Source organism: Vulpes vulpes, chromosome 3, assembly GCF_048418805.1.
Source record: "Vulpes vulpes isolate BD-2025 chromosome 3, VulVul3, whole genome shotgun sequence".
In the NCBI taxonomy this organism is placed as follows: domain Eukaryota; kingdom Metazoa; phylum Chordata; class Mammalia; order Carnivora; family Canidae; genus Vulpes; species Vulpes vulpes.
In genome coordinates, this window is record NC_132782.1 from 92,953,107 (window position 1) to 92,980,958 (window position 27,852).

Sequence of the window (27,852 nt, forward strand, 5' to 3'; positions counted from 1 at the left end):
CATCCTCTGCATGGTCCTAGAACTACCCTCTAAAAGACAAGTGTAAAAAAAAAAAAAAAAAGACAAGTGTAGCCATGTTCTCCTAACAAAGCTTTCGACCCCTGCCTTGAGGTAAGTCCAGCCCTTTACACACGACACTGGCTCAATGAAGGGGCTTCCATCCCCATTCCACACCTACCATCCCACTCCCACACCTACACCCACAGGCCACCCATACCATCTCCTCTCATCACTGCCCACCTCAAACTTCATATTCCAGCCATTCCAAACTCTTCTTTTAAAAAAAAAAAAAAAAAAAAAAAAACTCTTCTGCTTTTGACTATACACCACGTGATTGGTTTCTTAGCCCCATGCTGTTCCCTCTATCTGGGATGCCCTTCCTGCAAACAGGACACCCCTAATTATCTGCTTGATTTAGTCTCTAAGACCTGCCTTGCTTACCAAGTCCTCTCTTTCCACCAGCCATGGTCAGAACCCCCCCTGCTCCCAGTCTCCTAGGCTGAGTTAAGTTAACCTTCTCTGTGTTCTCAAAAGTTATCCTTCTCTATGCATCTCTCTACCACAGTGCCTACCAAATCATATTAGAATTCTTTGTGTGTTTCTGTCTCCTCTCCAGCTTGCCTAGTCTCTGAGAGTGGGGATCACTCTACCTTCCATACCCAGCACAGAGCTGGGCCATGGTATCCACCATCTTTAGTTCTACTCGTGTTCATGCCTCAACCCAACACAGCATGGCTCTCCCTCAGACCCCAGTGATCTGGACTCTTCCAGTGCACTGATACTTGACCACACACTGCTTCTCAAAGCCCTGCTCCTTGGATTTCCAGACCTCCAGTCCCCTCTATTTCTCCTACCGCCCTGCACGGTCTTTCTGTTGCTCCCTCCTCCACCCCAGAGGACGATCACCCCAGGAAGCCCTTCTCTGTCTCTATGCACTCACTGGGCATCTCATCAGCTGTAAGTCCCCATATTCTGAAATTTCCAAATGGAGATCATCAGCCCTGATCTCTCCCCAACGTTCCCAACTCAGATTTCCAGCTGCCACCCAATGGCTCAACCAAGATGCCCCTCAGAAACCTCATACTTCCTGCCCTGCTCTGCCTTCCAAATGTGGGTCGATGGCATCCATCACTGTCCAGCCAGCTTCCCAGGCTGCAAATTCCAGTCATCCATTCCCCCTTCTTGATCATCTACAGCTCCCCACCTCTTTGGTCCACCTCATTCAAATTATAGGGATTTTGCCTCAGAAGTTTCTCTCAAACCCAGCCCCTCCCTTCCACCACACCTGTCACTGTCTTAGTTAGGGCTCTCATCACATTATCACAGTATCGTATTATCTCTGTGACTCACTGAGGTTGGACACAAAGCCTGTTTCCCTCAAGATAAAAAAAAATTAAAAATATGTACATACATGTTAACTATATTTATAGTTATATTTATATAGTTAATATATATGTATATGTATTAAACATATGCAAATAATAAAATTCAAATGATACCAGAAGTACAATGAAATCTCCTACCCATAGAAGCAACCGCTATTATTTCTTGGGTATTCTCCAGAGGTCTCCCATGGATACACAGGGGGAAAAAGCATGTTATTTCCTAAAACCTTTCACAAATGGAAGATGCACAGACAGACACACATGCGAGAAATGGAGGTTGGCACGTGCAGCACTGGGCAGAAAAGTTGACCCACGTGGTCTGGGGCAGGGGGAGTAGATCAAATACCAAAGCAGGCAGCAGTGGCGGGGGGGGGGGGGGGGGTTGTTGGGCCTCATTTTTGGAGACCTTTGTCCCCTGACACAGCCTCTACACCAATTATCAGGATCCCCTCACATGTGAACAGTTACTGATGGTTTTTAAAATGGTTTCATCTCCTCTTGTCTCTTTCCAGTGTGAAATACTGTGAAGTGCTGACATGGGCGACAACGTTCTGAAGGGGCTGCCTTGCCTACTGGGTAGCAGCTGGCATGGGAAAACCTCACCTCATGTTCTCCTTGCTCAATGCCCACTTTTCTTGAGGGCATTCTTTAACCACTCAGCAGTCAGAACTCTCTTGGCTTCCCAGAGCACTCTGGCCACACTTTTCTTTCTACTTTTTCCTAATTTAGCAGGAAAAAAAAATAGTCTAACAATATTAAAGAATTATTAAAGCAAATCCCAGCAACCTAAAACAATTTTCATTTTGTGTGCTACTCTCTGTACATGAATGTCATTGCTATCAGAGTACACACGCTCTTGTAAAACTGTTTTCTATTTGTGAGGGAGTCCACTTCTCATATTTCCAGCCCCTCGAGTATAAGAACCGAGTTACAGTCATCTTTGTATCTTGGCACCCAAAATAAAGCCGAGAACATAGGGAGGGCTTGGCAGTTGTTTGTCAGAAACTGCTCTGGTAAAAACTGTTTTCTATTTGTGAGGGAGTCCACTTCTCATATTTCCAGCCCCTTGAGTATAAGAACTGAGTTATAGTCATCTTTGTATCTTGGCACCCAAAATAAAGCCGAGAACATAGGGAGGGCTTGGCGGTTGTTTGTCAGAAACTGCTCTGGTAAACACAGGAAGAGGCAAACAGCATGCCCAGCACTCACAGCAGTGTTAAGTCATATAAAGAAATGAAATACACAACTTGCAAAATGGCCAACAGAGAAATAAACTGACATGCACACTTGAGGAATGTTCCAAGAAGGGGAACAGGGGCAGAACAGCTGTTAAATTCTCATGAGGCCATATACTCCCCTTGGGGAGCTCCTGAACCTTTCTGAGTCTCAACCAGAGTACCCAGATTAACAACATAGGTAAGGTCCAGGCAGTGCCTGGTGTGATGTGTATGCTAAGTAAACATGAGTTGTCCCCTCCTTATCTGGAAATGTGGTCAGGGAACTACCAGGAAAGAAACAGGGATGATGCTAAGTGGAGCAAAGCAAAAACACAGGCAAAACAAACAAACAAGCAAACAACAAAAAAACAAACAAACAAAAAAAACCCACGGATGCATCCGAAGCCTGAGGGAAGCAACCCTGAGATGATAGGCCACGCAAAGATCATAACACTGGGGAGTGCTCTCCTGTTCGAGCTCCTGTTTGCCTACTGGGTAGTGCCTGGCTTGGGAGAACCATCGCATTTTATGTTACAACAAACTACTGCTATCTCCAGATCCATTCAGTCAGGAACTTGAATTTCCCCTGAAAACACCCTCAATGCCAAAGCCCAAGGGAACAAAGCACCAGGCACTGGAAACATATGTGACCAAAAGGCTGGTGCTCCCAGCTGAGAAGAAGTGGCTTCTAGTCCAAGCTGTCCGTTATAAGAGTCTGAGGGCCCCTGGTGATTCTATCACAATTCTCAACCTCCAGAGGCCAGACAACCCCTGCAAGGTTTTAGGCTTTCTGACAAATTTTGAGGAAAGGACCAACACTCTCAACTTTTTGGTTCCTGGCACTCTCTTCTTCCCACTGATTTACAAGCCACACTTTCTATTTCTACCCACAGAGGGAACCACCATTCTGAAATTTTTCACTATAGATGAGCTCCACCTGTTCTAGAACTTCACAGAAATGTAATCATGGGCACTTGGATGGCTGAGTAGTAGGTTGAGTGTCTGACTCTTGATTTTTGCCTCAGGTTGAGATCTAGCCCCATGTTGGGCTCCACTGAGAGTGGAGTCTGGGACTCTCCCTCCTGCTACCTGCCCTCCCACTCAAATGCACTCCCTCTCTAAATAAATTTTTAAAAAATGTAATCATGCCATCCACATTCTTTAGCATCTGGATTCTCATTTCAGAGACTTATCAGTGGTGGTGCGTGTATCAGGAGTTTGTCCCTTTCTATTGTTGAGCAGCATTCTCTCCTCTGAACAAATCTGTTTAGCTAGCTCCGTCCTGATGGCACCTGGGTTATTCCCAGCTTGGGGCAACTGTGAAGAAAACTGCCATGTAGTCGTGTCAAGTCTTTTTGTAGACTTACTTTCCTTAAGTACTTAGGTCTGAGGTGGATGTTTAATTTTACAAGAAAGGGCCAGAACAGACCCTTTCCCTGAGATGTACCAGTGCTCACTCCCAACAACAATGTACAGAAGTTCCAGTACCTCTACCTCCTTGCCAGTGTACGGTGTTGTCATTTTCATTTTATTAAAAACATTTTTTAGCCATTCTAGCTAGAGTGAAGCACTTTTCATTGTAGTTTTAATTCAGACTTCTTGGTGACTAATGATATTGAGCACTTACCTCTGCACTTACTCGACTTCCTTTACGTTCAATTCAGTGGCTTCTCAGAATATCCCCAAGGTGGTGCAACTATCACTACTACCTAATTTTAGAATATTTTCATGACCTCCAAAACCTGTACCCATCAGTGGTCACTCTTCAGTCCCTCTTCCCCTCACGCATGGGCAACTGCTTATTCTAATTCCTGACTTTATGGATCTGCCTTTTCTGGACACTTCATAGAAGCAGAATCACACAGCATGTAGCCTGCGGAGACTGGCTTCCTTCACTGAGCACAATATTTTCAAGGTTCATCCATGCTGTTTATGTCTATTTTGCTCCTTTTGTGGCTGAATAATATCCCATTGTATCCGCAGACCTCATTTGGTTTTTGCATTCATCAGCTGATGGGACGTTTAGGTAAAATGACTTTTATATCAAGAATTTGGAACTCCTGGGCAGCCCCGGTGGTGCAGTGGTTTGGTGCCGCCTGCAGCCCGGGGCGTGATCCTGGAGACCCAGGATCGAGTCCCACATCAGGCTCTCTGCATGGAGCCTGCTACTCTCTCTGCCTTTGTCTCTGCCTCTCATTCTTTCTCTGTGTCTCTATAAATAAATAAATAAAATCTTAAAAAAAAAAAAAAGAATTTGGAACTCCTGCTGGCTATCTTGTTTCCAAGAAGAGTCTTTATCACATGGCAAGGCATTAGAAACAACAACAGACAGGGCCACCTGGGTGGCTCAGAGGTTAAGTCTGCCTTCGGCTCAGGTTGTGATCCTGGAGTCCTGGGATGGAGTCCTACATCGGGCGGGCTCTCTGCGTGGAGCCTGCTTCTCCCTCTGCCTATATCTCTGCCTCTCTTTCTCTCTCTCTCATGAATAAATAAATAAAATCTTAAAAAAAAAAAAAAAAAGGAAACAACAACAAACAAATAGGAGACTCATCAGTGCCATTCCTTTCTTCTGGGTATCAACTACTTTTCCACTTATTCCAGTTAGTGGGCTGTTTTTTGTTTGTTTGTTTTCATGCATGTGTGTGCAGTTTATAATCATTATTTGTGAGAGGGCTGGCCTGATATGAGCTACTCCACCACTATAGGAAGTGACCTCTGAGCATACTGCCCATCACCTTTTCTTCATTTTGGTAATAGTACTCCAATTCTCCAATTTCTCTTTGGGAAACTGTCCTTCACCTTGGTTCCAAAGATGGGTACATGATCTGGGCCCATGAGCGTATTCCATTCTCCCTAACCACCATGACTGGCCCATGAGCGTATTCCATTCTCCCTAACCACCATGACTGGCTCAGGTCTGGTCCAAATCAACTTGAGATCTTTAGCTAGGAGTCATCTGCAAAGTGATACCTCTTTCAGCTGGTTGTCAAGAGAGTAGCAGCGAAGCCTGGAACTGATGGAGGCCTTTGCCTACCTGACCAAGAAGCCAACATGGAGAGAAACAGAGCTGAAAGATATAAAAATCCTGGTGACGTTAGTTAGGTTTCCTGATACAACCATCCCTGAAGCTGTTATGCCCAGGGCTTTTCAGTTAAGAGTCTAACAGATACTCCTTTTCTGCTTGGACTGGTCTGGGTTCCCTTTTTCTTAACTGCAACTGAGATGTCTAATAGGTAATTCTAGGGACAAAGAATGTATTACCTGCTAATCACCCAGGCAAAACCTGTTCTGTAGCTCCTTTTCTAGAAGCCAAAGCCTAATACAAACAAATCCAAACATCCTGTACTTAAACCCCTCTAACATTAATCTTACAGGGCTCAAGACAATAAGAGTTCTGTTCTGAATCAAAGGGAAGAAAGTCTTCTAAGACCCTACTCTCAGATCCCATACTATTAATCTGGCCATCATCAACAACGATCTACTCTCATCGTCTGGTTGGAAAAAAAAAAATTAAGGAGATGATGATTCCTTTCCCCTAGTACCTACCATGCTTCTAGACCAAAGCTTACACAGGGAGTTTCTGACTGAAACCTTAGAGCAATCCCATAAGCACAACCTCTTTATAGCTGGGGAAACAAGTTCAAATTGGTTAAATTATGCCAGATGACTTGGGAAATACAGGGAGTTGCAAAGCTGTAAACTCTAAAATCTGTGCTCTCCCTCTCATTTTCAAGCTTTGTAACAAGTTCAGCTTATTCAGTAGCAAAAGAGATCACGGAAATAGAATCATTTTGTCTACTGGAAATTGCCAATCAACTGTTAGGTTGTTAAGATTGCACTTAAAGAGTATCACCAAGATGATGATTCATAGTAGCATCTGATAAAAAGAGGTGGAAAAATAAAGGTCATCATGATAGTTATTTCTTACTGAATACCTACTATGTACTAAGCAGTTTTATCTTGATGACTCCATCTAACTCTCCTAACAGTCCTGCAGAGTAAGTGCTGTACTCTTCATTTAGCACTGTGGAGACCAGGGTCTTGGAGAAATCAGGGACTTTATCCAGGTCACACGAGTAATAAGTGGCAGAGGTAGAATTCAAATCCAGATCTGTCTGACTCTATGACCTAAGTCTTAAGGCTCAAACAGCCCTTGTATGATCAACATCCAAATCCTGTTAGTTCAATGTTCAAAAAACTAGCTTCTACTCCACAGACACAGAGACACCACAAATCTTTTTTTTTTTTTTTTGTAAGATTTTATTTATTTATTCATGAGAGACAAAGAGAGGCAGAGACATAGGCAGAGGGAGAAACAGACTCCTCACAGGGAGCCTGATGTGGGACTCGATCCCCAGACCCCCAGACCCTGGGATCACGCCGTGAGCCAAAGGCAGATGCTTAACTACTGAGCCACCCAGGCATCCCAAGACCACAAATCCTAAAATGATGCAAACTGGGTATTTTTTTTCCAATGTAGAAGATACATCAAAACTCTATAGGAGATTTATTTTCATTCATTTCATTTCAAAGACTCATTTAAAATCTTTGTAAGGGGAGCCTGGGTGGCTCAGTCAGTTAAGTGTCTGCCCTTAGCTCAGGTCATGATCCCGGGGGTCCTGGGATCAAGCCCTGCATCAGGCTCTTGGTTCAGTGGGGAACCTGCTTCTCCCTCTCCCTCTAACTGCCGTTGTGTGCACGCTCTCTGTCCCTGTCAAATAAATAAATAAAATAGTTCAAAAAAGTAAATAAAATCTTTTTAAGAGTCTTTGTTTTGTTGTTGTTGTTGTTTTTAAGAGTCTTTGTATACAAATTAAGAAATGAGGTTAAAAAGTCCTGTGACTTACTACATGTCCCCATTTCCAGCCCCAGAAAGTTGGGTCATTAAAACTATGGATGCTGATGGACCCTACCCACTGAGAACAGGGTGCCTCATGGTTGGGCCAGTTATTTATAAAAGATACACTGTAGTTTACAAAATACTTTTTTTAAAGTTTTTTTTTTTTTTTAAGTTTATTTATTTAAGCAATCTCTACATCCAACGTGGGGCTTGAACTCAGGGCCACATGCTCCTCTGACTGAGGAGCATGATCAAGAGCCACATGCTCCTCTGACTGAGCGGGCCAGGCGCCCCTACAAAACAATTTCAAGGCAATGCTTCAGATCCTGGATAGCCAGCCCCTCTCAAACAGCAATACCACATAATAATCATACTAAGCAATGTCAGTGCCCGCATCCCAAACAAGCACAGACTTCCATGCTTCTGTTATGCCTGCCTGAAATCCTTTTGATCCTTTCCCCACTTCCCCCTGGGTCTCAAATTTGCTCATCTTTCAGGGTACAAATCAACTGGCAGCAAAGTTAACACTTCAAGAGTTGTACTTGCCAACCTTCTCACACCACAGCACACACAGTACAAAATACTTCTGGTAACATTTGTGTGGCACACTCAGGTAAAAGGCAAAGCTGCTCACAGCTGGAAAAGAATGGCAGGGGGATCTGGCTGTCCCAGGCCCCACTCATCTGCCCTGATGCCAAGGGCAGTCAAAACTTTCAAAGCATGGTATACAAACTTCTGTTCTTGCATTGTCACACATACATTGAGAGACTGTTTCACTTACTTATCTCTCCTGCAGACCACCAGCTCTTAGAAGACTGACATGCAGTTGTATTCGTCTTTAAATTCCCAGAAACTAGCCCAGGGCCTAGCACCTACTAAGTCTTCAGAATACATTACTGAACCAAACTGAATCCTGGAAATATCTTAAAATAGTCTCTCAACAATTCTTAAGTTGGGCTATTCAGTATCTTCCCTCCAACCCCAGGAAAAAAAAAATTGACCCCCCCTTTTTTTGGGGCGGGTTAAAAAGTAAGCTCTATGCCCAGTGTAGGGCCCAAACTTATGACTGCAAGATTAAGACCTGAGTTGAGGGATCCCTGGGTGGCGCAGCGGTTTGGCGCCTGCCTTTGGCCCAGGGCGCGATCCTAGAGACCCGGGATCGAATCCCACATCAGGCTCCCGGTGCATGGAGCCTGCTTCTCCTTCTGCCTGTATCTCTGCCTCTCTCTCTCTCTGTAACTATCATAAATAAATAAATTTAAAAAAAAAAAAAAAAAAAAAAAAGACCTGAGTTGAGATCAAAAGTCAGATGCTTAACCACCTGAGCCACCCAGGTACCCCAATTAGTTGCTATTATAGAGATACTTCCCTCTATAAATGCACTCATGAATAGTTGTCAAATACCTACTCTATGCTAGGAATGAGAAATATACATCAGTGAATGAGACAAAGAGTCCCTGTCTTGCTTACAAAACTCAGTCCAGAAAGGAACAGACATTAAACAAGTAGTTCCATATACTTATTTGTGGGTGAAGTAAATACCTTAAAAGGGACATAGAAAACAGAATAGATACATGGATAAATTTGAATAAACAATGACAGGCAATGTTGAAGAATGAAAACACAAATTCTCAGGCAAAAATGACCAAGTGCCAAAGAGAATATCCACAGAACACTCAGTAGTGAAACTTCAAAGCCTTAAGGGCACATACACACTAATACACTGGAGAAGGAAAAGGGGGGGGGGGGCCCGCGGGGGGCGGCAGGGCCAGGCTGCAAAAAACACCAAGAATATATCTGTATTTGGCCTGAGCAACTGGAAAAATGGGAAGACTGGGGAAAGTGGTGAAGGTATGTGAGGGGTAAAACTCAAAATTTGAGTTCTGGACATGTTTGAGATGCCGACTCGACACTTTAAGAGATGTCATTTGAAAGCTGAATATAAAAATCTGGTCTTGGAGGTAGAGCACTGGGTCGAAGATTGACATTTGAGGGCACAATAGATAGTATTTCTATTTAAAGCCTTGAAATAGGGAGGCCTGGGTGGCTCAGCGGTTGAGCGTCTGCCTTCCGCTCATGGCGTGATCCCGGGATCCAGAACCGAGTCCTGCCTCCGGTTCCTTTTAGGAAGCCTACAGACTCTGCCTATCTGTCTCTACCTCTCTCTCTCTAGCACTCAAGAATAAATAAATAAATAAAATATTTTTAAAAAGAAAATAAAGTCTTGAAATGGATAGTTCCTAGGAAGTGGACACAAAGAAGAGCTTAGGATGAGGGCGGGTAGGGGGCGGGGGCGGGGGAGTATAACCATTAAAGATAAGGACGAGGAACAAGAAATCAGCAGAGGAGAAACCAGAGAGCTGAAGCTAAATAAGAGAATGTTTAAGAGGCCTGGGTGGCTCAGTGGCTGAGTGTCTGCCTTCGGCTCAGGTCGTGATCCCAGAGTCCTGCGATCCAGTCCCACATCAGGCTTCCCGCAGGGAGGGAGCCTGCTTCTCCCTCTGCCTAGGTCTCTGCCTCTCTCTGTGTTTCTCATGAATACATAAAATCTTAAAAAAAAAAAAAAACACACACACACACACACACACACAAAACTGGGCAGCCCGGGTGGCTCAGCGGTTTAGCGCCGCCTTCAGCCCAGGGCGTGATCCTGGAGTCCCGGGATTGAGCCCCGCATCGGGCTCCCTGCGTGGAGCCTGCTTCTCCCTCTGCCTGTGTCTCTGCCTCTCTCTCTCTCTCTCCTGTGTATTCTCATGAATACATAAATAAAACCTTTAAAAAAAATTGAAGAGAATGTCCTACAAATCAAACGAAGAAGTGCTTCAAGAAAGGGCAGTGATGAAGCGCATCAGCCATTGCTACAGAGGTGAGAACGAACTGAACAGTAGATTTGGCGACCGAGAGATCACTGGCGGTTTCCACCAAGTGCTATTTTAGTGGAGCGCTGGGGGCCTAGACTAGAGCGGGTTCGAAAGAGACCTGGAGATGAGGCGCCAGCTAGAGGCTGAAGCCTCACGCTGCAAACGGGCGCCGAGAGATGAGGAGGCAACTGGAAATCTCCGGAGGGCGAATAAAGTTGCCTCGTTAGCAGGGGTTCAACCCCGCTGCCGTCTTCTCGCACCTGAGCTGAGGACCCCGCCTCCGCCGCCTCTGCCGCTTCTGCGCCCCGCACCGCGCACGCCCGCTTCCCCTCCACGCTGCGCGGGCCAGCGCATGCGCAGACCCCAAAGACCGCCGCCGCAGCCGCACCCCCTCCCCGAGCCCCGCCTCTCCCCGCCCAGGGCGCGTGCGCACCGCCCCTCGAGAGTCGCCGCAGCGAGGCCCGGGAATGGGGACGTACGGAGGGCGACCCCGGCCCTCCGCTCCCGCCATTCCCCGGGGGCCCCAGACTGCGACCCATCCCCACCTGCCAAGCCACGGAATAGGCACGTCGAGCTGGAAATTACGACGGCAGCCGCGGGCGCGTCCCTCGAATGTTTTTCAAAGTCTGAGGACCGTAACGCGCTTGCGTTCGAAGATTCGCGGCACGTCGAGAACCACACACGCTTTTTCCCTTTTATGAGCTAGTCGCAGCGCGAACCCTTCCGCGCATGCGCCGTCCTTCCTTTGTGACGTGTCGCGCTGCTCCTTGGGAAATGTAGTTTTTATCAGTCTATGCCTGATGCTCCAGGGGAACTTAAGAAACCAGAGTCCTTGTGTGTTTTCAGTATCCTCTCTCATTCCCGAAAGCCTATAAGATAATTTTAAAAAAATTTTTAAACCTCAAGCTGCCCCAAAAGATATAGTCTATTTTTTTATTTTATTTTATTTTTTTAGCTCTATGTATTTTTTAGTTTTTTTTTAAGTTTTTTTTTTTATTGGAGTTCAGTTTGCCAAATTATAGCATAACACCCAGTGCTCATCCCGCCAAGTGCCCCCCTCAGTGCCCATCACCCAATCACCCCAACCCCCCGCCCACTTCCCCTTCCACTACCCCTTGTTCATTTCTCAGAGTTAGGTGTATGTTTAGTTTTTTAAAAATAAAACAGATCGGATCCCTGGGTGGCGCAGCGGTTTGGCGCCTGCCTTTGGCCCGGGGCGCAATCCTGGAGACCTGGGATCGAGTCCCACGTCGGGCTCCCTGCATGGAGCCTGCTTCTCCCTCTGTCTCTCTCTGTGTGACTGTCATGAATAAATAAATAAATAAAATCTTAACAAAAAAAACAAGCAGATCTGTAGACCCAAAAATTGCACTTTGAGGGAATCTTCTCAGGACCGTATTAAGGACGTGAGTAAACATTAAACTACATTAGTTTACATTCTAGTAAATGTCTTATAATTTCTTACATAACCCCTATCAAAGTTTAAAATTACATTTTATATCTTTATTTATTTTTTAAAAAATATTTTATTTATTTATTCATGACAGCAGACACAGAGAGAGGCAGAGACACAGGCAGAGGGAGAAGCAGGCTCCATGCAGGGAGCCTGACGTGGGACTCGATTCCGGGTCTCCAGGGTCACATCCCAGGCCAAAGGCGGCGCTAAACCGCTAGGCCACTGGGACTGCCCTATATCGTTTATTTGATTCACTTGTCAGCTCAATAAGATTCGAATCATCTGTTTTGTTCACCTGTTTCTCATTACCCAGCACATTCCTAGTACCTATGAGAGCAGATAATGGGCCCTCAACATTTTTGTATGCACTTAGAAGAATCTCAGACTTCAACACAAACTATTTCAGCCTCAAACTAACACATCAGTTTATTTTTCCCATCAAGGTTGTTTTTCTTTGTGTGGTCTCTTTGTCAATGAATGGCATGACCATCTATCCCGTCTCAGCTCTATATCCTGCATTTTATGAAGCTGATGTTGACAAGGATTTCACAAATTTTGCCTTTGTAGAGGTCTCGGGAGCTATTTCTCCTGAATGTCAAATATTGACCTTAGTTACTCCCCATGAGAGATTTGGGGCTTGCAATTGTTTGTTTGTTCGAATTTATCTTTAATCTCTGATATTTCTACTGCTAAAGAACAAAAATTCAACTGAGTAACTTAACAAGTCAAATTGACTCTATTGAATGATTCATGAATCAGGCAGCATCCCATCTGACAAATAGAAAGGAGCTCCACCTAGCTGCCGAAAAGGTAAGGTTTTTTTTTTTTTTTTTTAAAGGGAATCTTTTTAAAATTTTTTATTATTATTATTTATTTATGATAGTCATACAGAGAGAGAGAGGCAGAGACAAGGCAGAGATACAGGCAGAGGGAGAAGCAGACTCCGTGCACCGGGAGCCCAATGTGGGATTCGATCCCGGGTCTCCAAGATCGTGCCCTGGGCCAAAGGCAGGCGCCAAACCGCTGCACCACCCAGGGATCCCCCAAGGTAAGGTTTTTGAAAGCAGAAAGGAAGCAAAAAAAAAAAAAAAAAGAAAAGAATATTATTAGTCAAGAATGCATTGTTTTAGATCAAGTCACCCCCCCTCCCCTTTTTAAAGATTTTATTTATTCATGAGAGACACACACACAGAGAGGTAGAGACACAGGCAGAGGGAGAAGCAGGCTCCATGCAGGGAGCCAGACTGTGGGACTCGATCCCCCGTCTCCAGGATCACGCCCTGGGCTGAAGGTGGTGCTAAACCCCTGAGCCACCTGGACTGCCCAAGGTTACCCTCCTAAGGGGAATGAAAGGGATCTATAAGTAAATATCCGAGTGCTGACCAAGAAGTTCCATGTTGATTGGTTAAATAATAGTAACAGCTCGTATTTGTTGGCCACTTACTATGTACCAGGGACTATTAAATATGCTTGATGTGTTTCATTCATATAACATACTCCATCCACCCAGTTGTAGAGGTTGGGTTACTCATTGCTTGCTTCATGACAGACTATAATCATTGGGTTCTGCATACCCTCTCTCTTGTTTTATTTATTTATGGCCGTTATCTCTTTTCTCTATTCCTCCTCTCTTCCCCAGAGTGTGTGTCTTTGTAAAACATGTGTGTTGTCTAGTGTGCATGCATTTTTAATTTACCTAGATGGTATTGTGCTGTAAGCCTCATTCAATCTCTTATTCTTTCCCACTCTGCTCTAGGGTTTTAAGATTTGTTCTTGTTGTTGTGTGTGCCTGTTACTTAGAATAACTGTGTAGTATTTTATAATTTGGCTATGGCAGATAACATCACCACGAACAGCCTCATGCCTGTCTCTTGTGGCCAATATGAGGATTTTTCTGAGAAGTATCACTACCTGGTGAGGCTGAGTAATAGCTCATTAAATTGTCTGTCCTCACCATTCTGTCCAGAACATTCTTCTCCCCCTCCTTTCCCTAATCTCTTCCTTTTTAAAAATTCTACTTATTCATTTGAGAGAGGAAGAGCACAAACAGGGGAGGGGCAGAGGCGGAGGGAGAGGCAGACTGAGTGTGGAGCCCCCATGCTGGGCTCAATCCCAGAATACTGGGATCATGATCTGAGCCGAAGGGGGACACCTAACTTACAAAGCCATCCAGATGCCCCAAGAACACTCTTCTTAAAACAAAGATTTGCATGAGCTGGTACCTCTGCCTCCTGGCCCCACCACCTCCTCTCCCCACCATCTCCATCTCCCTCTCCCCTTCAGCCTCTTCTTTAGATCTTCCATACATGTCACATCCTTCCTCCTTCCTCTACAAAGTCTTCCCTGGAGCACATTTCCCTCATCTGTTTATCTCCAAATCTCCTACTCATCTTCAGATCTCCCTGACTGGGTCAAATCCCTCTGCCATGATCCCTCAAGAGCACTATGTAGATCTCCTGCCATTGTGGCAGTAACAAAATGTCACGATTTTACATTTGTTTGTGGCAAAATTTATGTTTATCACTGTATCTTTAGCATGTGTGCCTGGCACATATAAAAATATTTTTTAGATGAAAGAGAAAATAAAGGTATTCTCTCTGCTTTGGAAGAGCCATGAGGGGGGCAGCACCTTGGTGGGGTGACTGCTATAGAATTTGGTCCTCAGCTCTACAGGACCAGAAATTCCATTTTTCAAGTGGGGTAGACTCATATTGGTGTAACTCACAAGAGACTGATGTGTAAATCAGAACCCATTGAGTTATATGGGGAGATTTAGAACTGTGGAACTGACCAGAACACTCCCTTTCCCTGGGCAGCACAGTCCCTTCCTGTGGGAAAGCCACAGTGTGGTGAAGAAAGCTAGGTCTTTCTGGTCTATCCTTTAGTCTCATTCTATCAGAGCATCACATCTGAAATCCTTTCTAAAAAGCCTTGCAAAGTCACAAGGATATTTTTTTAAAAAAAGATCTTCTTTATTTATTCATGAGAGAGAGAGAGGCAGAGACACAGACACAGACAGAGGGAGAAGCAGGCTCCCTGCAAGGAGCCTGATGTGGGACCCGATCCTGGAATCCAGGATCACACCCTGAGCCGAAGGCAGACACTGAACTGCTGAGCCACCCAGACGTCCTGAAAAGCCACAGGGATCTTGACTGAAGGTCTCTTGAAGGTATGCAGAGGGAGTTACATAGTAGGACTTCCTAACAATCCCTTTACAAATCCCTCCCATCACAGAGTTCCACTGCTGAGGGCAATGCTCACATCTCTGCTCTCTGGTTTCTCCCCACTCAGAACGGGCTTTTTGCATAGGGGCTTCAGGCATCTTTTATGGAAAGCCAGCTACCCCTCTCTCAGATTGTCCCTGTTCATGCCTACCCAACACCACTTGAACAACAACAACAAAAAAAGAAACTCACATCCATCTTGTTAGTTCTGATAATAGAACTAACTAGAGGCCATATCATTCTCAGGCACAGCTGGACTGGCCAGGGAACATATAGACCCAGACCCAAGGGATAGGAATGCTTGCTTACCATTCAAAGGAACGCAATGGAATTCAACCCAAATAGCTTACACACATACACACATACAGGCAGCTAATGGGCACTATCCTGGACACATAAGCACCAGATACATCTTATGAAATATTTAACATAAAGAAAAAAGATATTTTTTAGATTCCAAGTCTCACAAAAGATGAAACAAACAGACCTCCCTGGCACCAGACAAAGAAGCACCAGAAGCAATTAAGTAACATCCACTAACGTGGGCCTCCAATTAACAGCATCCACCTTCTGGGAAGACCCACCACCATGACCACCACCTGCCCCAAATTTTGCCCTTAAAAATCCTCGCTTGTAAGCCATGGGGGAGTTTGGGACTTTTGAGCATTAGCTCCCTGAATGGTACCACACCAATAAATAGCCTATCTTCCTTCACTGCAAAAGTTTGATGTCAGTTTTTATTGGATTGATGTGCATGGGGTGAATGAACTCTCATTTGGTTTGCTTACAGGCACTTCAGTTGGATCTGAATGGCAGGCAGGTGGGGCAAGTTGTAACTGTTCATGCTTACTGCTTTTTGTCCCCGACACATACAAAAGAAACCATAGCATGACCAAAAGGTGGCATAGTGTGTATGGAACCCAAGGGAAAAAGGGAATACAATACTTTAACTCTTAAAAATTGCTTTAATCCCCCTTGCTTCTAAAGTAGGTATACATCGTAGAAAGCCACACACTGCTGAGTTCTAGAATTTGTAATGAAGAACGTATAAATTTTCCATAATTCCAGTCTAGGATATGACCACTCTGGAGAGTGTGGTGCATATTTCATCCCCTAGGCTCCTCTCACCCTTTTTTGTTTTTGTTTTTACAATAACTACAATAATTTTGCTTACAAAAATAAGATTGGCCTGGGGCTCACTCTCCGTGCGTGGCAGCAGCTCCTCAAGCCATAGGAACCCTGTGACCTGGGACAACTGAGAGCAGCGCTGCAGGGAGAGAGGTGACTGGTGGGAGGGGCACCAGATGCTACCCCTGAAGAGCACTGGGCTCTATAGCCATTCCCTACCCTCCCACCACCCACTCAACCTGCAATATGATGGTCTTTATTATTGACTATATAATTTGAGTACATTTTCCTCTAAGTATGGAATGATGTATCAGATTGAACAAGCCAAAAGCAAGTGTTCAAAGATCCCTCTGACAGGGACGGCTGGGTGGCTCAGCGGTTGAGTGTCTGCCTTTGGCTCAGGGCCTGATCCCGGAGTCACCAGATCGACTCCCACATCGGGCTCTCTGCATGGAGCCTGCTTCTCCTCCCTCTTCCAATGTATCTGCCTCTTTCTGTGTAAATAATTAAATAAAATCTCATGAATAATTAAAGAAAATCTTAAAAAAAAACAACAAAGATCACTCTGATGGACTCCCAGGATTCTCTTGACATTCCTCAGGCAGGATGCCACCTTTGAAGACCAGTACTTCTATAGGGGGTCTTAAGAGCACCTCCCCATCCAGAAGTGCTTGGACAGAAAGTCAGCTAGATGACATAAAAGCTGGATTGGAATTTATACACTTAAGGATTGTGATCTTATCCAGGAAACCTTCACCAGAAATTATAAGGTGACATTGTCCATCCAATTTTTTGACATACAGCTGGACATTAAAGACCTCTGTGTGTTTACTCCACTAAGAATGTGCCAGACTTCCCAGGAGAAAGGTGAGCTTATGAACACAGAAGTGACAGCATCAGATAGCAGACACCAAGGCCCCAGGGACAAATGGATTTGAGACTTGAAGAGACAAGACTTCATTGGAGGTAAATATTTTACAAAGATGAACATTGTTGTGAGTATGTATATACTTTTATTGATATGTACATATTTTTGACTACCCAAGCTATGTTTACAAAAGGAAACTGAATAGAGGATATATGGTTATATGAGCTAAATAGATGGCTAATATGGATATTTCAGATATTTCTGAAATCCACTTGGTTCTGTTCTTCACGTGTAAGTGTAATCCAGGTGCTGGGGCATACTAAGGGGTGAGGGTTTGCCGTGCCAGGGAGGCGTATTGTACTATTGACATTTTTGAGAATTGATGGTGATAATTCAAAGTAGATGATTTGGGTCACTTTACAGACAATGACCCCTTTCAGCTCTCCCCAGAACATCAGACTGCCTGACATTCCTCTCCTGCCACCACTGAGTTTTCAATATGACCCAATCAATACACAAACTTTAGCTTAACTAGACGTCTATACTATATCTCTAAAGAGACATTTTAAGTGACAAGGCTTGGAAAATCTTAATGTCTACACTTGGGTAAGCAGGAGCCATGTACAATTTTTTCTGTGCCAGAGTATTGATAAATGTGCTGAAACACCACATACTTGTCAATAGAACTAGAGAGGTAGTTTTTAAAAAATAACACTGAACTGGGGTGCCTGGCTGGCTCAGTCAGAAGAGCATGCAACTCTTGATCTCCAGGTCATGAGTTCGAACCCCTGTCGGGTATAGAGATTACTTAAAGAAATAAAACTTAAAAAAAAAAAAAAGAAGAAGAATAAAAAAAAGCACTGAACTAGGAGATAGGAGACTATTGTCTCCTAAATCCAGGGTGAGAATCCCCTTGTACTCCAACTGCTTGGGTTAACTCAGTGCACTGTGCTTTCCTTCTCTTTGGCCTTCCTGAGACACTGATCTGTTCTATCTGATTTTCCAGGTTAGCTCACACATGAATTTTTTGGGAGGTGCTTGAAAGCCTGGATTAGGTGCACCATGCAGCTTGAACACACTTTTCTCCTTTTTTCTTTTTTATGGTGAGTGCTAATGCCCTGCTTATTGGACACACTCTTCCACTAGCCTGTCCATGAGCCCCTTGAGTATTGGTACCATGTTCTGTTTGCTCCTATATCCCAGCACCAAGCAAGTGCCTGGCATATGGTTGGTGCCCTAAACATCTGCAGAGTAGTGAATGCTAGTGTATCTTGTCCTTCCTTTCTCCTCCCCTATAGGGGTTGATTTGCTGATCTCTGGGGAGACTTCCAGGAATAAATTTATTATTCTCAAGTCCTCTACGATTGTTTTATCTGACCATCTGTCTTCTTTAGTTACCAGGAGAAATGTGTGACACCTATATTATGCTGAAAATAATGTATTATACACGTTACCTATGTTATTTCAAAAAACTTAATGCAAAAATGAGGATTATAGTGTACATAATGTTCTGCAACTTGATGTTTTCATTCAACAATGTACTATGGATGACTTTATCATCAGAACTAGAGACAGCTTATTTTTTTAAGATTTTATTTATTCATGAGAGACACACAGAGAGAGGCAGAGACATAGGCAGAGGGAGAAGCAGGCTCCCTGTGGGGAGCCCGATGTGGGACTCAATCTCAGGACCCGGGAACATGACTTGAGTCAAAGGCAGACGCTCAACCACCAAGCCACCCAGGTCCCCCGACATAGCTTATTCTTGTTAATGGCTAAGGAGTATCGATCAGTCACCTCCTGTTGGACACTTAGCTTATTTCCAGTTTGTCACTATTACAAGCAAGGCGGTATCAGGGAGTAGGAGCATTTAATATTCTTATCAGTGTTGCCCCACTGCCCATTGAAAGAATGTATCCAGACACGTCGGGGTGGCTCAGTTGGTTAAGCATCTGCCTTCAGCTCAGGTCATGATCCCATGGTGCTGGGATCAAGTCCCAGCTCAGGCTCCATGCTCTGTAGGGAGTCTGCTTCTCCCTCTCCCTCTGCCCCCCGCCCGCCCCAGCTCATGCTCTTGCTCTCTCATAACTCTCTCTCAAATAAATAAAATCTTTAAAAAAAGACTGCATCTATTTATATTATTTTTGTTTGTTTGTTTATATTATTTTTTAAGATTTTATTTATTTATTCATGAGAGACAGAGAGAGAGAGAGGGAGGGAGAGAGAGAGAGGCAGAGACACAGCCAGAGGAAGAAGCAGGCCCCATGCAGGGGGCCTGATGTGGGACTTGATCCCGGGACCTCAGGATCACACCCTGGGCTGAAGGCAGGCGCTAAACTGCTGAGCCACCCAGGTGACCTGCATCTATTTATATTAAAGGTGATGCTATTATACATCCAGGAATAATTGCAAGTCAGCTGCCGGGTTTGGGGGCTTCTCTGGACTGCTGCTCTAAAAGTGATAAAGACCCATCTTGTTTCACCTCATTTAGTATTCTTGCATCTCCTTGGTACACAGTGATGCCACGAACCCAGCTTGATTACATATCCTGTCTTGGACCTGGGAATCTCCAGATCCTTTGAGCCAAAGACTTCTGCACATCCCTCAGGCTACCCAGGCTTTCCTGACTTGGACAGTTTAACTCGTAGAGTTGGGTATACCTTGCTATCTTTCTCAGTCACTCGTGTTTAGACTTTGCTGCCTCTAGGAAGCCTTCCCTGATTCTTTCCCCATCCTTCCCACCCTTCCCACCCTTCCTACTCCCCATTGGGTTGTGTAACCTCCTGAGAGCTCCCCAGGCCTCTGGGTTTACTTCAGGCTGAAAACACTGGGTTGTAATAGATGTGCCTGGCAATCTCCTGGAACGCCACGAAGGTACAGTCATATGTAGAAAGAAAATAAACTTCCTTGTGGCTGATTACACGTACACACTTGGAGGCTGGAGGACAGGAAAACACTTCAACTTTTCCGACTGAGTCACCTGGGCCCTACAGGTCAACGCCATGGGTTTCCTAAAGTCTCTTCTCTCTTGGCCACCCTCCCTCTGCCCTCCCTGCTCCCCTAGGATCTAGACTTTTTCTTCCAGCAGCAGCAGGATCAAGGCCAGGAAGAAGTCCTTCCCTGGCTGCACAGAGGATGGTCACATTGTCTCCACAGTCTTCTGTGGGACTAGGATCAGGCCTCTCAGTTCCCTCGGAGCAGTGCACCTGGAAGTTTAAAAACTCACAGATCAGGGCAGCCCGGGTGGCTCAGCGGTTTAGTGCCACCTTCAGCCCAGGGCATGATCCTGGAGACCCAGGATCGAGTCCCACGTCAGGCTCCCTGAATGGAGCCTGCTTCTCCCTCTGCCTGTGTCTCTGCCTCTTTCTCTCTTTCTCTGTGTCTCTCATGAATAAATAAATAAAATCTTAAAAAAAAAAAAAAACCTCACAGATCATAAAATAGCTTCATGAATTCATCTGAGAATTTATTGAGCACTGACTGTGTGCAAGGCATAGGGGATGCAAGATAGATAAGATTCCTGCTCTTATGAAGGATGATAAAGGCAATAGCTTTATTATTACCATAAAATCATACTATGCCAATCCTTTACAACAATCCTACCAGATACGCATTATTCTTAATCCCATTTTACAAATGAGGAAACTGAAAAAAAAAAATGAGAAAACTGAGGCACTGAGAGACGGAGTAACTTGTCTAAGGGCACAAAACTAACAAGCACAAGAAACAAGCTTTGGACCTAGGTGGTCCGGCTGCACAGCATACTCATTTCACCTCTAGCTAAATCAAACCAGGACTGCATTCTAGCAGGGGCCAAATCATGGAGAAGTAAATGAATAAAAAAGATTTTCAGTTAGTAATAACTGAATGCTATGGAGAAAGTACAATAAAATGAGGGTGATGGGGTAAAAACGGGGCATTCTTAATACCCAGTCTTGCCCAAAGCAGGGGGGAAGGGAGGAGGGGGAAAGGGAGGAGAGAAGGACGGAGAGGGCAGAAGGCAGGAATCTCTGACAGGTGCTTCCATACACACAGTCGCCAAACCTTTGCCAGTGTTTGGCCAGCTGTGCTGATTTAGAACCAGGCTGGAACTGGAGTCAGGTGGATGCGGGAGGAATCCTTCACTCATCAGCAGTGTGACCTCAAGTCTCTCTGAGCTGTTGTTTCCCTTCTTTGAGAATCGGTTGTTGATAGCAGTCCACCCCATACTGGCTCGGCTGGCTTGGCTGGCTTGGGACAAAGCCCTTTCACACCTAGCAGTGCTGTCACCAACCCCCCCCCCCCCCCCCCGCCTTTCCAGATGAGCAGATCGAAAGTCAGAAGTGAGCCCAAGATCTCGAGGCAAGTAATGGGGAATTTGTGGGGGTGTCCTTGGTAGTCATAGTGACTGCTCTGCCTCTGGGAGGCAGAGCAGGACAGTCGCATGCAGAACTGTCCCACATTCTGCAGACGTCTGAGTGTCTTGCTAGACATAAAGCAAAAACGCTCATTTACAATGACCTGAGCCTAGAACCTACTCTACCCCATGTAGTAAGGAAGCCTACCACCCCCATATCTCCTAGTGGTCTCCACTTTAATTTGTCTGGGTGTGTTACTCCTATCCTTCAAGATCTTCCAGATGGACTAAGAATTAAATTGACCTGAGACAGATTAACAACAGAAAAGAGCAAAGTTTGGGTTGCCTGCCTTCGGCCCAGGGCATGATCCTGGAGTCCTGGGATCCGGATCAAGTCCCATATCAGGTTCCCTGCATAGAGCCTGCTTCTCTCTCTGCCTATGTCTCTGCCTCTCACTCTCTCTGTGTCTCTCATGAATAAATCAATAAAACTTTTAAAAAAGAGCAAAGTTTTATTATGCGCACATGGAGGCCCAGTCATGAAATCGGAAATGTCCGAGGCAGGTGGTATTTATCCTTTTAGACAAAGGGACGATGAAACTGTGAAGAATTGAAAGGAGAAAGAAAACTTTGTAAATTAGTAAAAAAAAAAAAAAAAAAGTAATGAAAATCTCAGCTCTAAATGTTTTACTTCTGGGGGCAGATGGGTGGCTCAGTTTGTTAAGCATTTGCCTTTGGCTTGGGTCATGGTTTGGGGGGCCTGGGATTGAGCCCCGGTGTCGGGCTCTCTGTTTAGTGGGGAGTCGGCTTCTCCCTCTTGCTCTGTGCTCTCTCTTGTTCTCTCTCTGTCAAGTAAATAAAATCTTTTTTTTTTTTATTTTTTTTTTTTTTTAATCTTTAAAAAAAAAAAATGTCCTATCTCTGATGATAAGGGTGTCTTTTTACCTCCCCGTACAGGGAGGGGAACTTTTACCTGGGAGATTTATTTCCTGCTTTCAGGGGTACAAAGGAGGGCTGAAAGTCAGTCTCACCAGGCTGTCTCTTATTTTATTTAAAATAACCAATATGTTAAAGTGACTTCTTGGGAGACCTGCCTTTGGCCCCTACATGATTATCCCAAACTCAGTTTTATTCAATGACCTCACTTTCATTTCCTGGAGGTTCAAGAATTCACACATCAACCAAACCTGAAAAACAAAAACTAAATTTTATTCTGGCTCCAGCCAGGGAGAAACACAAGCAGAAGTACCTCTTCTTGTTCAGCAAAGGACGAACTTGGGTTATCCCAGGGTTTGGGGGAAGGTGAAATAAGGCAACATGGAAATGAGACAGTGTTTGAACAAGTTCACAGCAAAGGGGGAATGTTAGCAGAGAATGAACACCTGGTCTGACCCCAGCCTGTCCTATTTTTTTTTTAATTTTATTTATTTATTCATGATTGACACAGAGAAAGAGAGAGAGAGAGGCAGAGACACAGGCAGAGGGAGAAGCAGGCTCCATTCAGGGAGCCCGACACAGGACTTGACACAGGATGCGATCCTGGGGCTCCAGGATCACACCCTGGGCCAAAGGCAGGCATTAAACCACTGAGCCACCCAGGGATACGCACCCCCCCAGCCTGTCCTATTGTGCGAGACTACTAAGGTTAAAACAGAAAAAAAAGAAAGAAAGAAAGAAAGAAAGAAAGAAAGAAAGAAAGAAAGAAAGAGAAGAAAAGTGGAAAGTTGCATCTGCCTCCTTCCCTGCCCGGTACTGTGGGAGCTAGCACATAAACTTCAGCAAAAACATCAGTGGGCAGGGTGTGGCCTCGCTGGGTCAGCCGGACCCACAAAGGGCAGATCCCTTGAGGCAAGAGTGGAAATTTCCACTTTCATGCGTTTCTTTTCTTTTTTGAAAGATTTTATTTACTTATCCATAAGAGACACTAAGAGAGGCAGAGACACAGGCAGAGGGAGAAGCAGGCTCCCTAGGGGGAGCCTGATGCGGGTCTCGACCCCAGGATCCTGGGATCACACCCTGAGCCAAAGGCAGATGCTCTACTACTGAGCCACCCAGGCGCCCCTTGCATGCGTTTCTTGTCTGAATCCCTTCCCTTAATTCATATTAGGTACAAACACCTGTTTACTTCGTAATGTCTTCTACCTCTGTATACTTATGCCTTGAAAGACATTATTTCATTATAAATCACTTTTCTTTTACATCATAGGGACAACATTATCGAGTTGTTTGGGAATTAGGTGAATGACTCCTGTAGCACAGCTTACAAGGTACCAGGCACCGTTGCAAGTGTCCCCTAGACACATGTGGGGGGCGTCTCATTCAATTCTCTCACGAAGTCTGTGAGGTTGATGCGATTCTCGTCATCCTCATTTTTTTACAGAAGAGAAAACTGAGGCGCAGAGAAGTATGGTGACCTGTCTGGGGTCACCCAGGAAGGAGGAGGTCAGAGGTCTGAACCCAGGGCAGCTGGCTCCAGAATCTGCACCACACTGTTAACCTCCCTCTCCAGTGAGGGAAACTACCTAGGGACCCACTCCCCCTCACAGCTCAGGATATAAAGGGGGCTTTCCAGATGTTTCTTATCGAAAAGGGGTGTTGGGCGTGTTAGGGGCGAAAACCACTGACCTAGCTTGTGGTGTGTTGTTCATTCCACAATCTGCCACCAGGGTCCTGAGTCTGAGCCAGAATTGGGGTGGGGGTCAGGTGTGAGGCAAGGGGCAGGGGACGGATAGGGAGGAGTCAGCCAGGTGAGGCCCTCAGATCCCCACTGGCCATTATCCCAAGGACTGTTTATGCTCAGACCCTGCCTCTTTCCTCCTCCTCCCTGAGGGGCGGGGATCTCCTCTGTGGAAAAATACCCAGCTGGGCGAGCCCCAGTGAGAGGGCGGAGGCGAGGGGAAGGGGCTGGGACTCACAGGACCGACTCTTTCCCCCTCTCGTGATTGCTGTTTACTGGGTCGGGTTCTGGGAAAGGGCCAGATTGCATCAGACAGGGCCTGAGGAGGACACGTGGCCTTTATAAGTTGGGGCCAGTGAAGAGGGAGGTGTCGGGAAACCAGACACAAACAAAGCTTTTGAAGACGACAGAGAGACAGACGGCAAGGGAGAGTCAGATATAATGTCCACCTTCCCGGGAGCAGCCAGCCGGGCTCAGCAGCCCCCAGGCCCAGAGGACGAAGACCCCAGCCTGGATGAGTATGACCTCTATAGCCTGGCTCATTCCTGCCTGGGTAAGGTCTGGCCCTGTCACCTTCCTGATCCCTCCACATCTACCCCCACGTCCCAACTAGGATTCCTCCTTAGATTTGTCCTCATCCCCAAGTCCTTCTTAACCCCTCTTACCCTGAGTGCTGTCCTGCTCAGCCCTGGGACCCCACACACCCCTAGGATATTGGAGCAACCATCAGGGGTCCCTCATTCCACAGATAGGGAAACAGGGATTATGACTGCCCCAAAGCCATGTGGTGACCACTCCCCAGTCTGCCTCCCCCAAACCATGCTCTGTCCACCCTGCTCTCCCGACCCCCTGCCTCTCCTTGGATGTCTCATGCCTCCGCCAACCTCACCTCAGCCTCTTGCCTGGTTCCCAGGAGTGGGAGGCCGGAAAGGTCGCACTAAGAGAGAAGCTGCTGCCAACACCAACCGCCCCAGCCCTGGTGGCCATGAGAGGAAGCTGGTGACTAAGCTCCAGAACACGGAGCGGAAAAAGCGGGGGGCACGGTCCTGAGACAGAGCTGGAAGTAAGGAGTCAGGGGACCCAGAGGTCCCTCTGTCTCAAAAGGACATGCCTCAAAGTATGGTTGGGTGAGAAGAAGGGATCCAAGTACCATTGTCTCAAAGTACAATGAAATGAGACACACATTCGACTCTGAGTTTCCTAGTGACCAGAGCAAAGGGGGAAACATGGAACCTTTCCAACTGGAGGGCAATTTGGTTTACAGGGAGGGAAACGGAGCCCCAGGGGGAGGTAGGGTCCTTCTCTGGAGACACAGAGCAAGTGACCAGGAGAGGCAGAGTCAGAAGCCAAGATTAGAACTGTCCCGCTCAGGGATGCCTGGGTGGCTCAGCGGTTGAGCTTGAGGATCTGCCTTCAGCTCAGGGCATGATCCTGGAGTCCCAGGATCCAGTCCCGCATCGGGCTCCCTGTATGGAGCCTGCTTCTGTTTCTGCCTCTCTTTGTGTCTCCCATAAATAAATAAATAAAATCTTAAAAAAAAAAAAAAAAAAGAAGAACTGTCCCTCTCTTCCCTTGCCCCAGATGAGGCCAGAGCACGGACACCACACAGCGACGAAGACAGGACCACGGATCGGCACCTGGAGGCAGGATCCAGACCTGCTTGCCCCCCACCCCACCCCCAGGACTTACCCTACCTGACCGAGGCTCCGAGGGGCCACCAAGGAAGTGACTCCAGCCCCAGAAAAAGGACAAGATAGGGAGCAAGAGGCAGGGAATGAATGGAGAGGTAGAGTCGCAAAAGGTACCCCCTAAAAAAAAAGACACTGAAGAAATTGGCTCTCTCGGAGTGTGGGAAGGAAGGACAATAAACAAAGTACATCTGCAGGTTGTGTGTAGGATTTTGTCTCTTTGTGCGGTTTTGATCATCTGTGTTTCTGCCTGTGTGTGGCTGCATTTGCATGAGCCAGTGAGAGCCCGTCTTGTTAGCGTGTGTCCTTGGTTATGCACCTGGGAGAGGGTGAGCCTGATTTTGTGAGGATGGGTAGGGGCTAACATGTTTTCTTGTGTTTTCTTTTGGTATGCATATGTTTTGGCAAACATGTCTCCATGGTTTCTCACGAAATGCAAGGGGATTTCCTATTTCTTTGTCATGCTGCCTGGGAAACAAGCCCCCTCCTCAGCTCTTGTCCATTTTCAGAATGAACAATCTTATTGATTGTGTCATTTTCATATAAAACCACCTTTGGGGGCACCTGGGTGGCTCAGTCGGTTGAGCTTTCGACTCTTGATTTTGGCTCACATCTCCAGTGTCAGAGTGGTAAGTTTTCAAGCCCTGCATTGGGGCCATGCCTAATGTGGAGCCTGCTTAAAAAGAAATTAAAATTTAAAAGAGGGAATCCCTGGGTGGCTCAGTGGTTTAGCGCCTGCCTTTGGCCCAGGGCGTGATCCTGGAGTCCCGGGATTGAGTCCCACATCAAGCTCCTTGCATGGCGCCTGCTTCTCCCTCTGCCTGTGTCTCTGCCTCTCTTTCTATGTCTCTCATGAATAAATAAATAAAATCTTTAAAAAAATTAAAATATATAAGCCACTTTTTGAAGTGAATGCTATTTATTGGTGCCACCTGCAAAATAGAGAAAACTGAGATTTATTTATTAAAGATTTTTATTTATTTATTCATGAGAGACAGAGACACAGCAGAGGGAGAAGCAGGCTCCACGCAGGGAGCCGATGTGAGACCCAATCCCAGGTCTCCAGGATCACGCCCTGGGCCGAAGGCGGCGCTAAACTGCTGGGCCACCCAGGCGTCCCGAGAAAACTGAGATTTAGAACTTAAGAGACTTGCCCCAGATACTCAGGGCTCAAACTCAAGGATTCGCACTGTCCTCTGCCAAGAGGGCTGCCAGTACAGGGTTCTGGGAGGTCACCTGCAGGGGAGGAAGATTCTTACCTTGTATATATATATATAATCAGTCTCAGGACCAGAGTTTGAGAAGGCTGTAGGGCAAATAAGAAGACCTATTGATTGAGATAGGTTTTGGGTGGCTATAATGAAGACTCAAAATGGGAGAGAAAGTTCTCTGTCATATAACTGCTCCAAGAGTCAGTACTCTTGAGCTAAAATGACAACTTCACTGTGTCAGGGATTCCAGCGACTTTTAGCTCATTATTCTGACACCCATAAAACATGGCTTCCGGGATGCTTGGGTGGCTGAGTCGGTTGAGCATCTAACTCTTGGTTTTGGCTCAGGTTCTGATCTCAGGGTCATGAGATCAAGCCCCAATTTCCAAGTTGGGCTCTTTGTTCAGCACGGAGTCCACTTGAGATTCTCTCCCCCTTTGTCTCTCCTCCTCTTCTCTCTCAACTAAATAAATAAATCTTTAAAAACAAGCAAACAGGGATCCCTGGGTGGCGCAGCAGTTTGGCGCCTGCCGTTGGCCCAGGGCACGATCCTGGGGACCCGGGATCGAATCCCATGTCGGGCTCCCGGTGCATGGAGCCTGCTTCTCCCTCTGCCTGTGTCTCTGCCTCTCTCTCTCTCTCTCTCTGCCTATCATAAATAAATAAAAAATTAAAAAAAAAAAAAAAAAGCAAACACACAAACAAACATGGCTTCCACTTTGGGATCCAAACTAGCTGCTTCGGTACCTGCCATCACATCTGCATCTCAGCCAAGGAAAGGGAGTGGGGGAAGGGACCAGGGGAAGCCACACCAATTTTTTTTAAAGATTTTATTTATTTATTCATGAGACACACACACAGAGAGAGGCAGGACACAGGCAGAGGGAGAAGCAGGCTCTATGCAGGGAGCCTGATGTGGGCTATCATATCATATCATATCATGCCCTGGACTGAAGGCAGG

At 45.8% G+C, this 27,852-nt stretch overlaps 2 protein-coding genes across 5 annotated transcripts in view; one reads left to right on the top strand and one right to left on the bottom strand.

The window, feature by feature from the left end:
* SGF29 (SAGA complex associated factor 29) overlaps nt 1-11,172 on the bottom strand; it is a 36,487-nt gene extending 25,315 nt beyond the window's left edge. Inside the window, exon 1 of one of the 4 annotated variants that reach the window (XM_026011093.2) lies at nt 10,849-11,172. The gene's annotated coding sequence lies outside the window, so the exon portion shown is untranslated. Of the gene's footprint in view, nt 1-10,563; nt 10,587-10,848 lie in introns of those variants that run through there. The other 3 variants (XM_026011092.2, XM_072753544.1, XM_072753543.1) reach the window with 3 other exon arrangements.
* A 13,021-nt stretch (nt 11,173-24,193) lies between these two features.
* NUPR1 (nuclear protein 1, transcriptional regulator) lies at nt 24,194-25,876 on the top strand. The gene is made up of 3 exons (XM_026011089.2): nt 24,194-24,545; nt 24,906-25,055; nt 25,574-25,876. Exons 1-2 carry the CDS (start codon nt 24,434-24,436, stop codon nt 25,040-25,042), a joined length of 249 nt encoding a protein of 82 aa, XP_025866874.1. The 5' UTR covers nt 24,194-24,433; the 3' UTR covers nt 25,043-25,055; nt 25,574-25,876.
* Nucleotides 25,877-27,852: the final 1,976 nt, after the last annotated feature.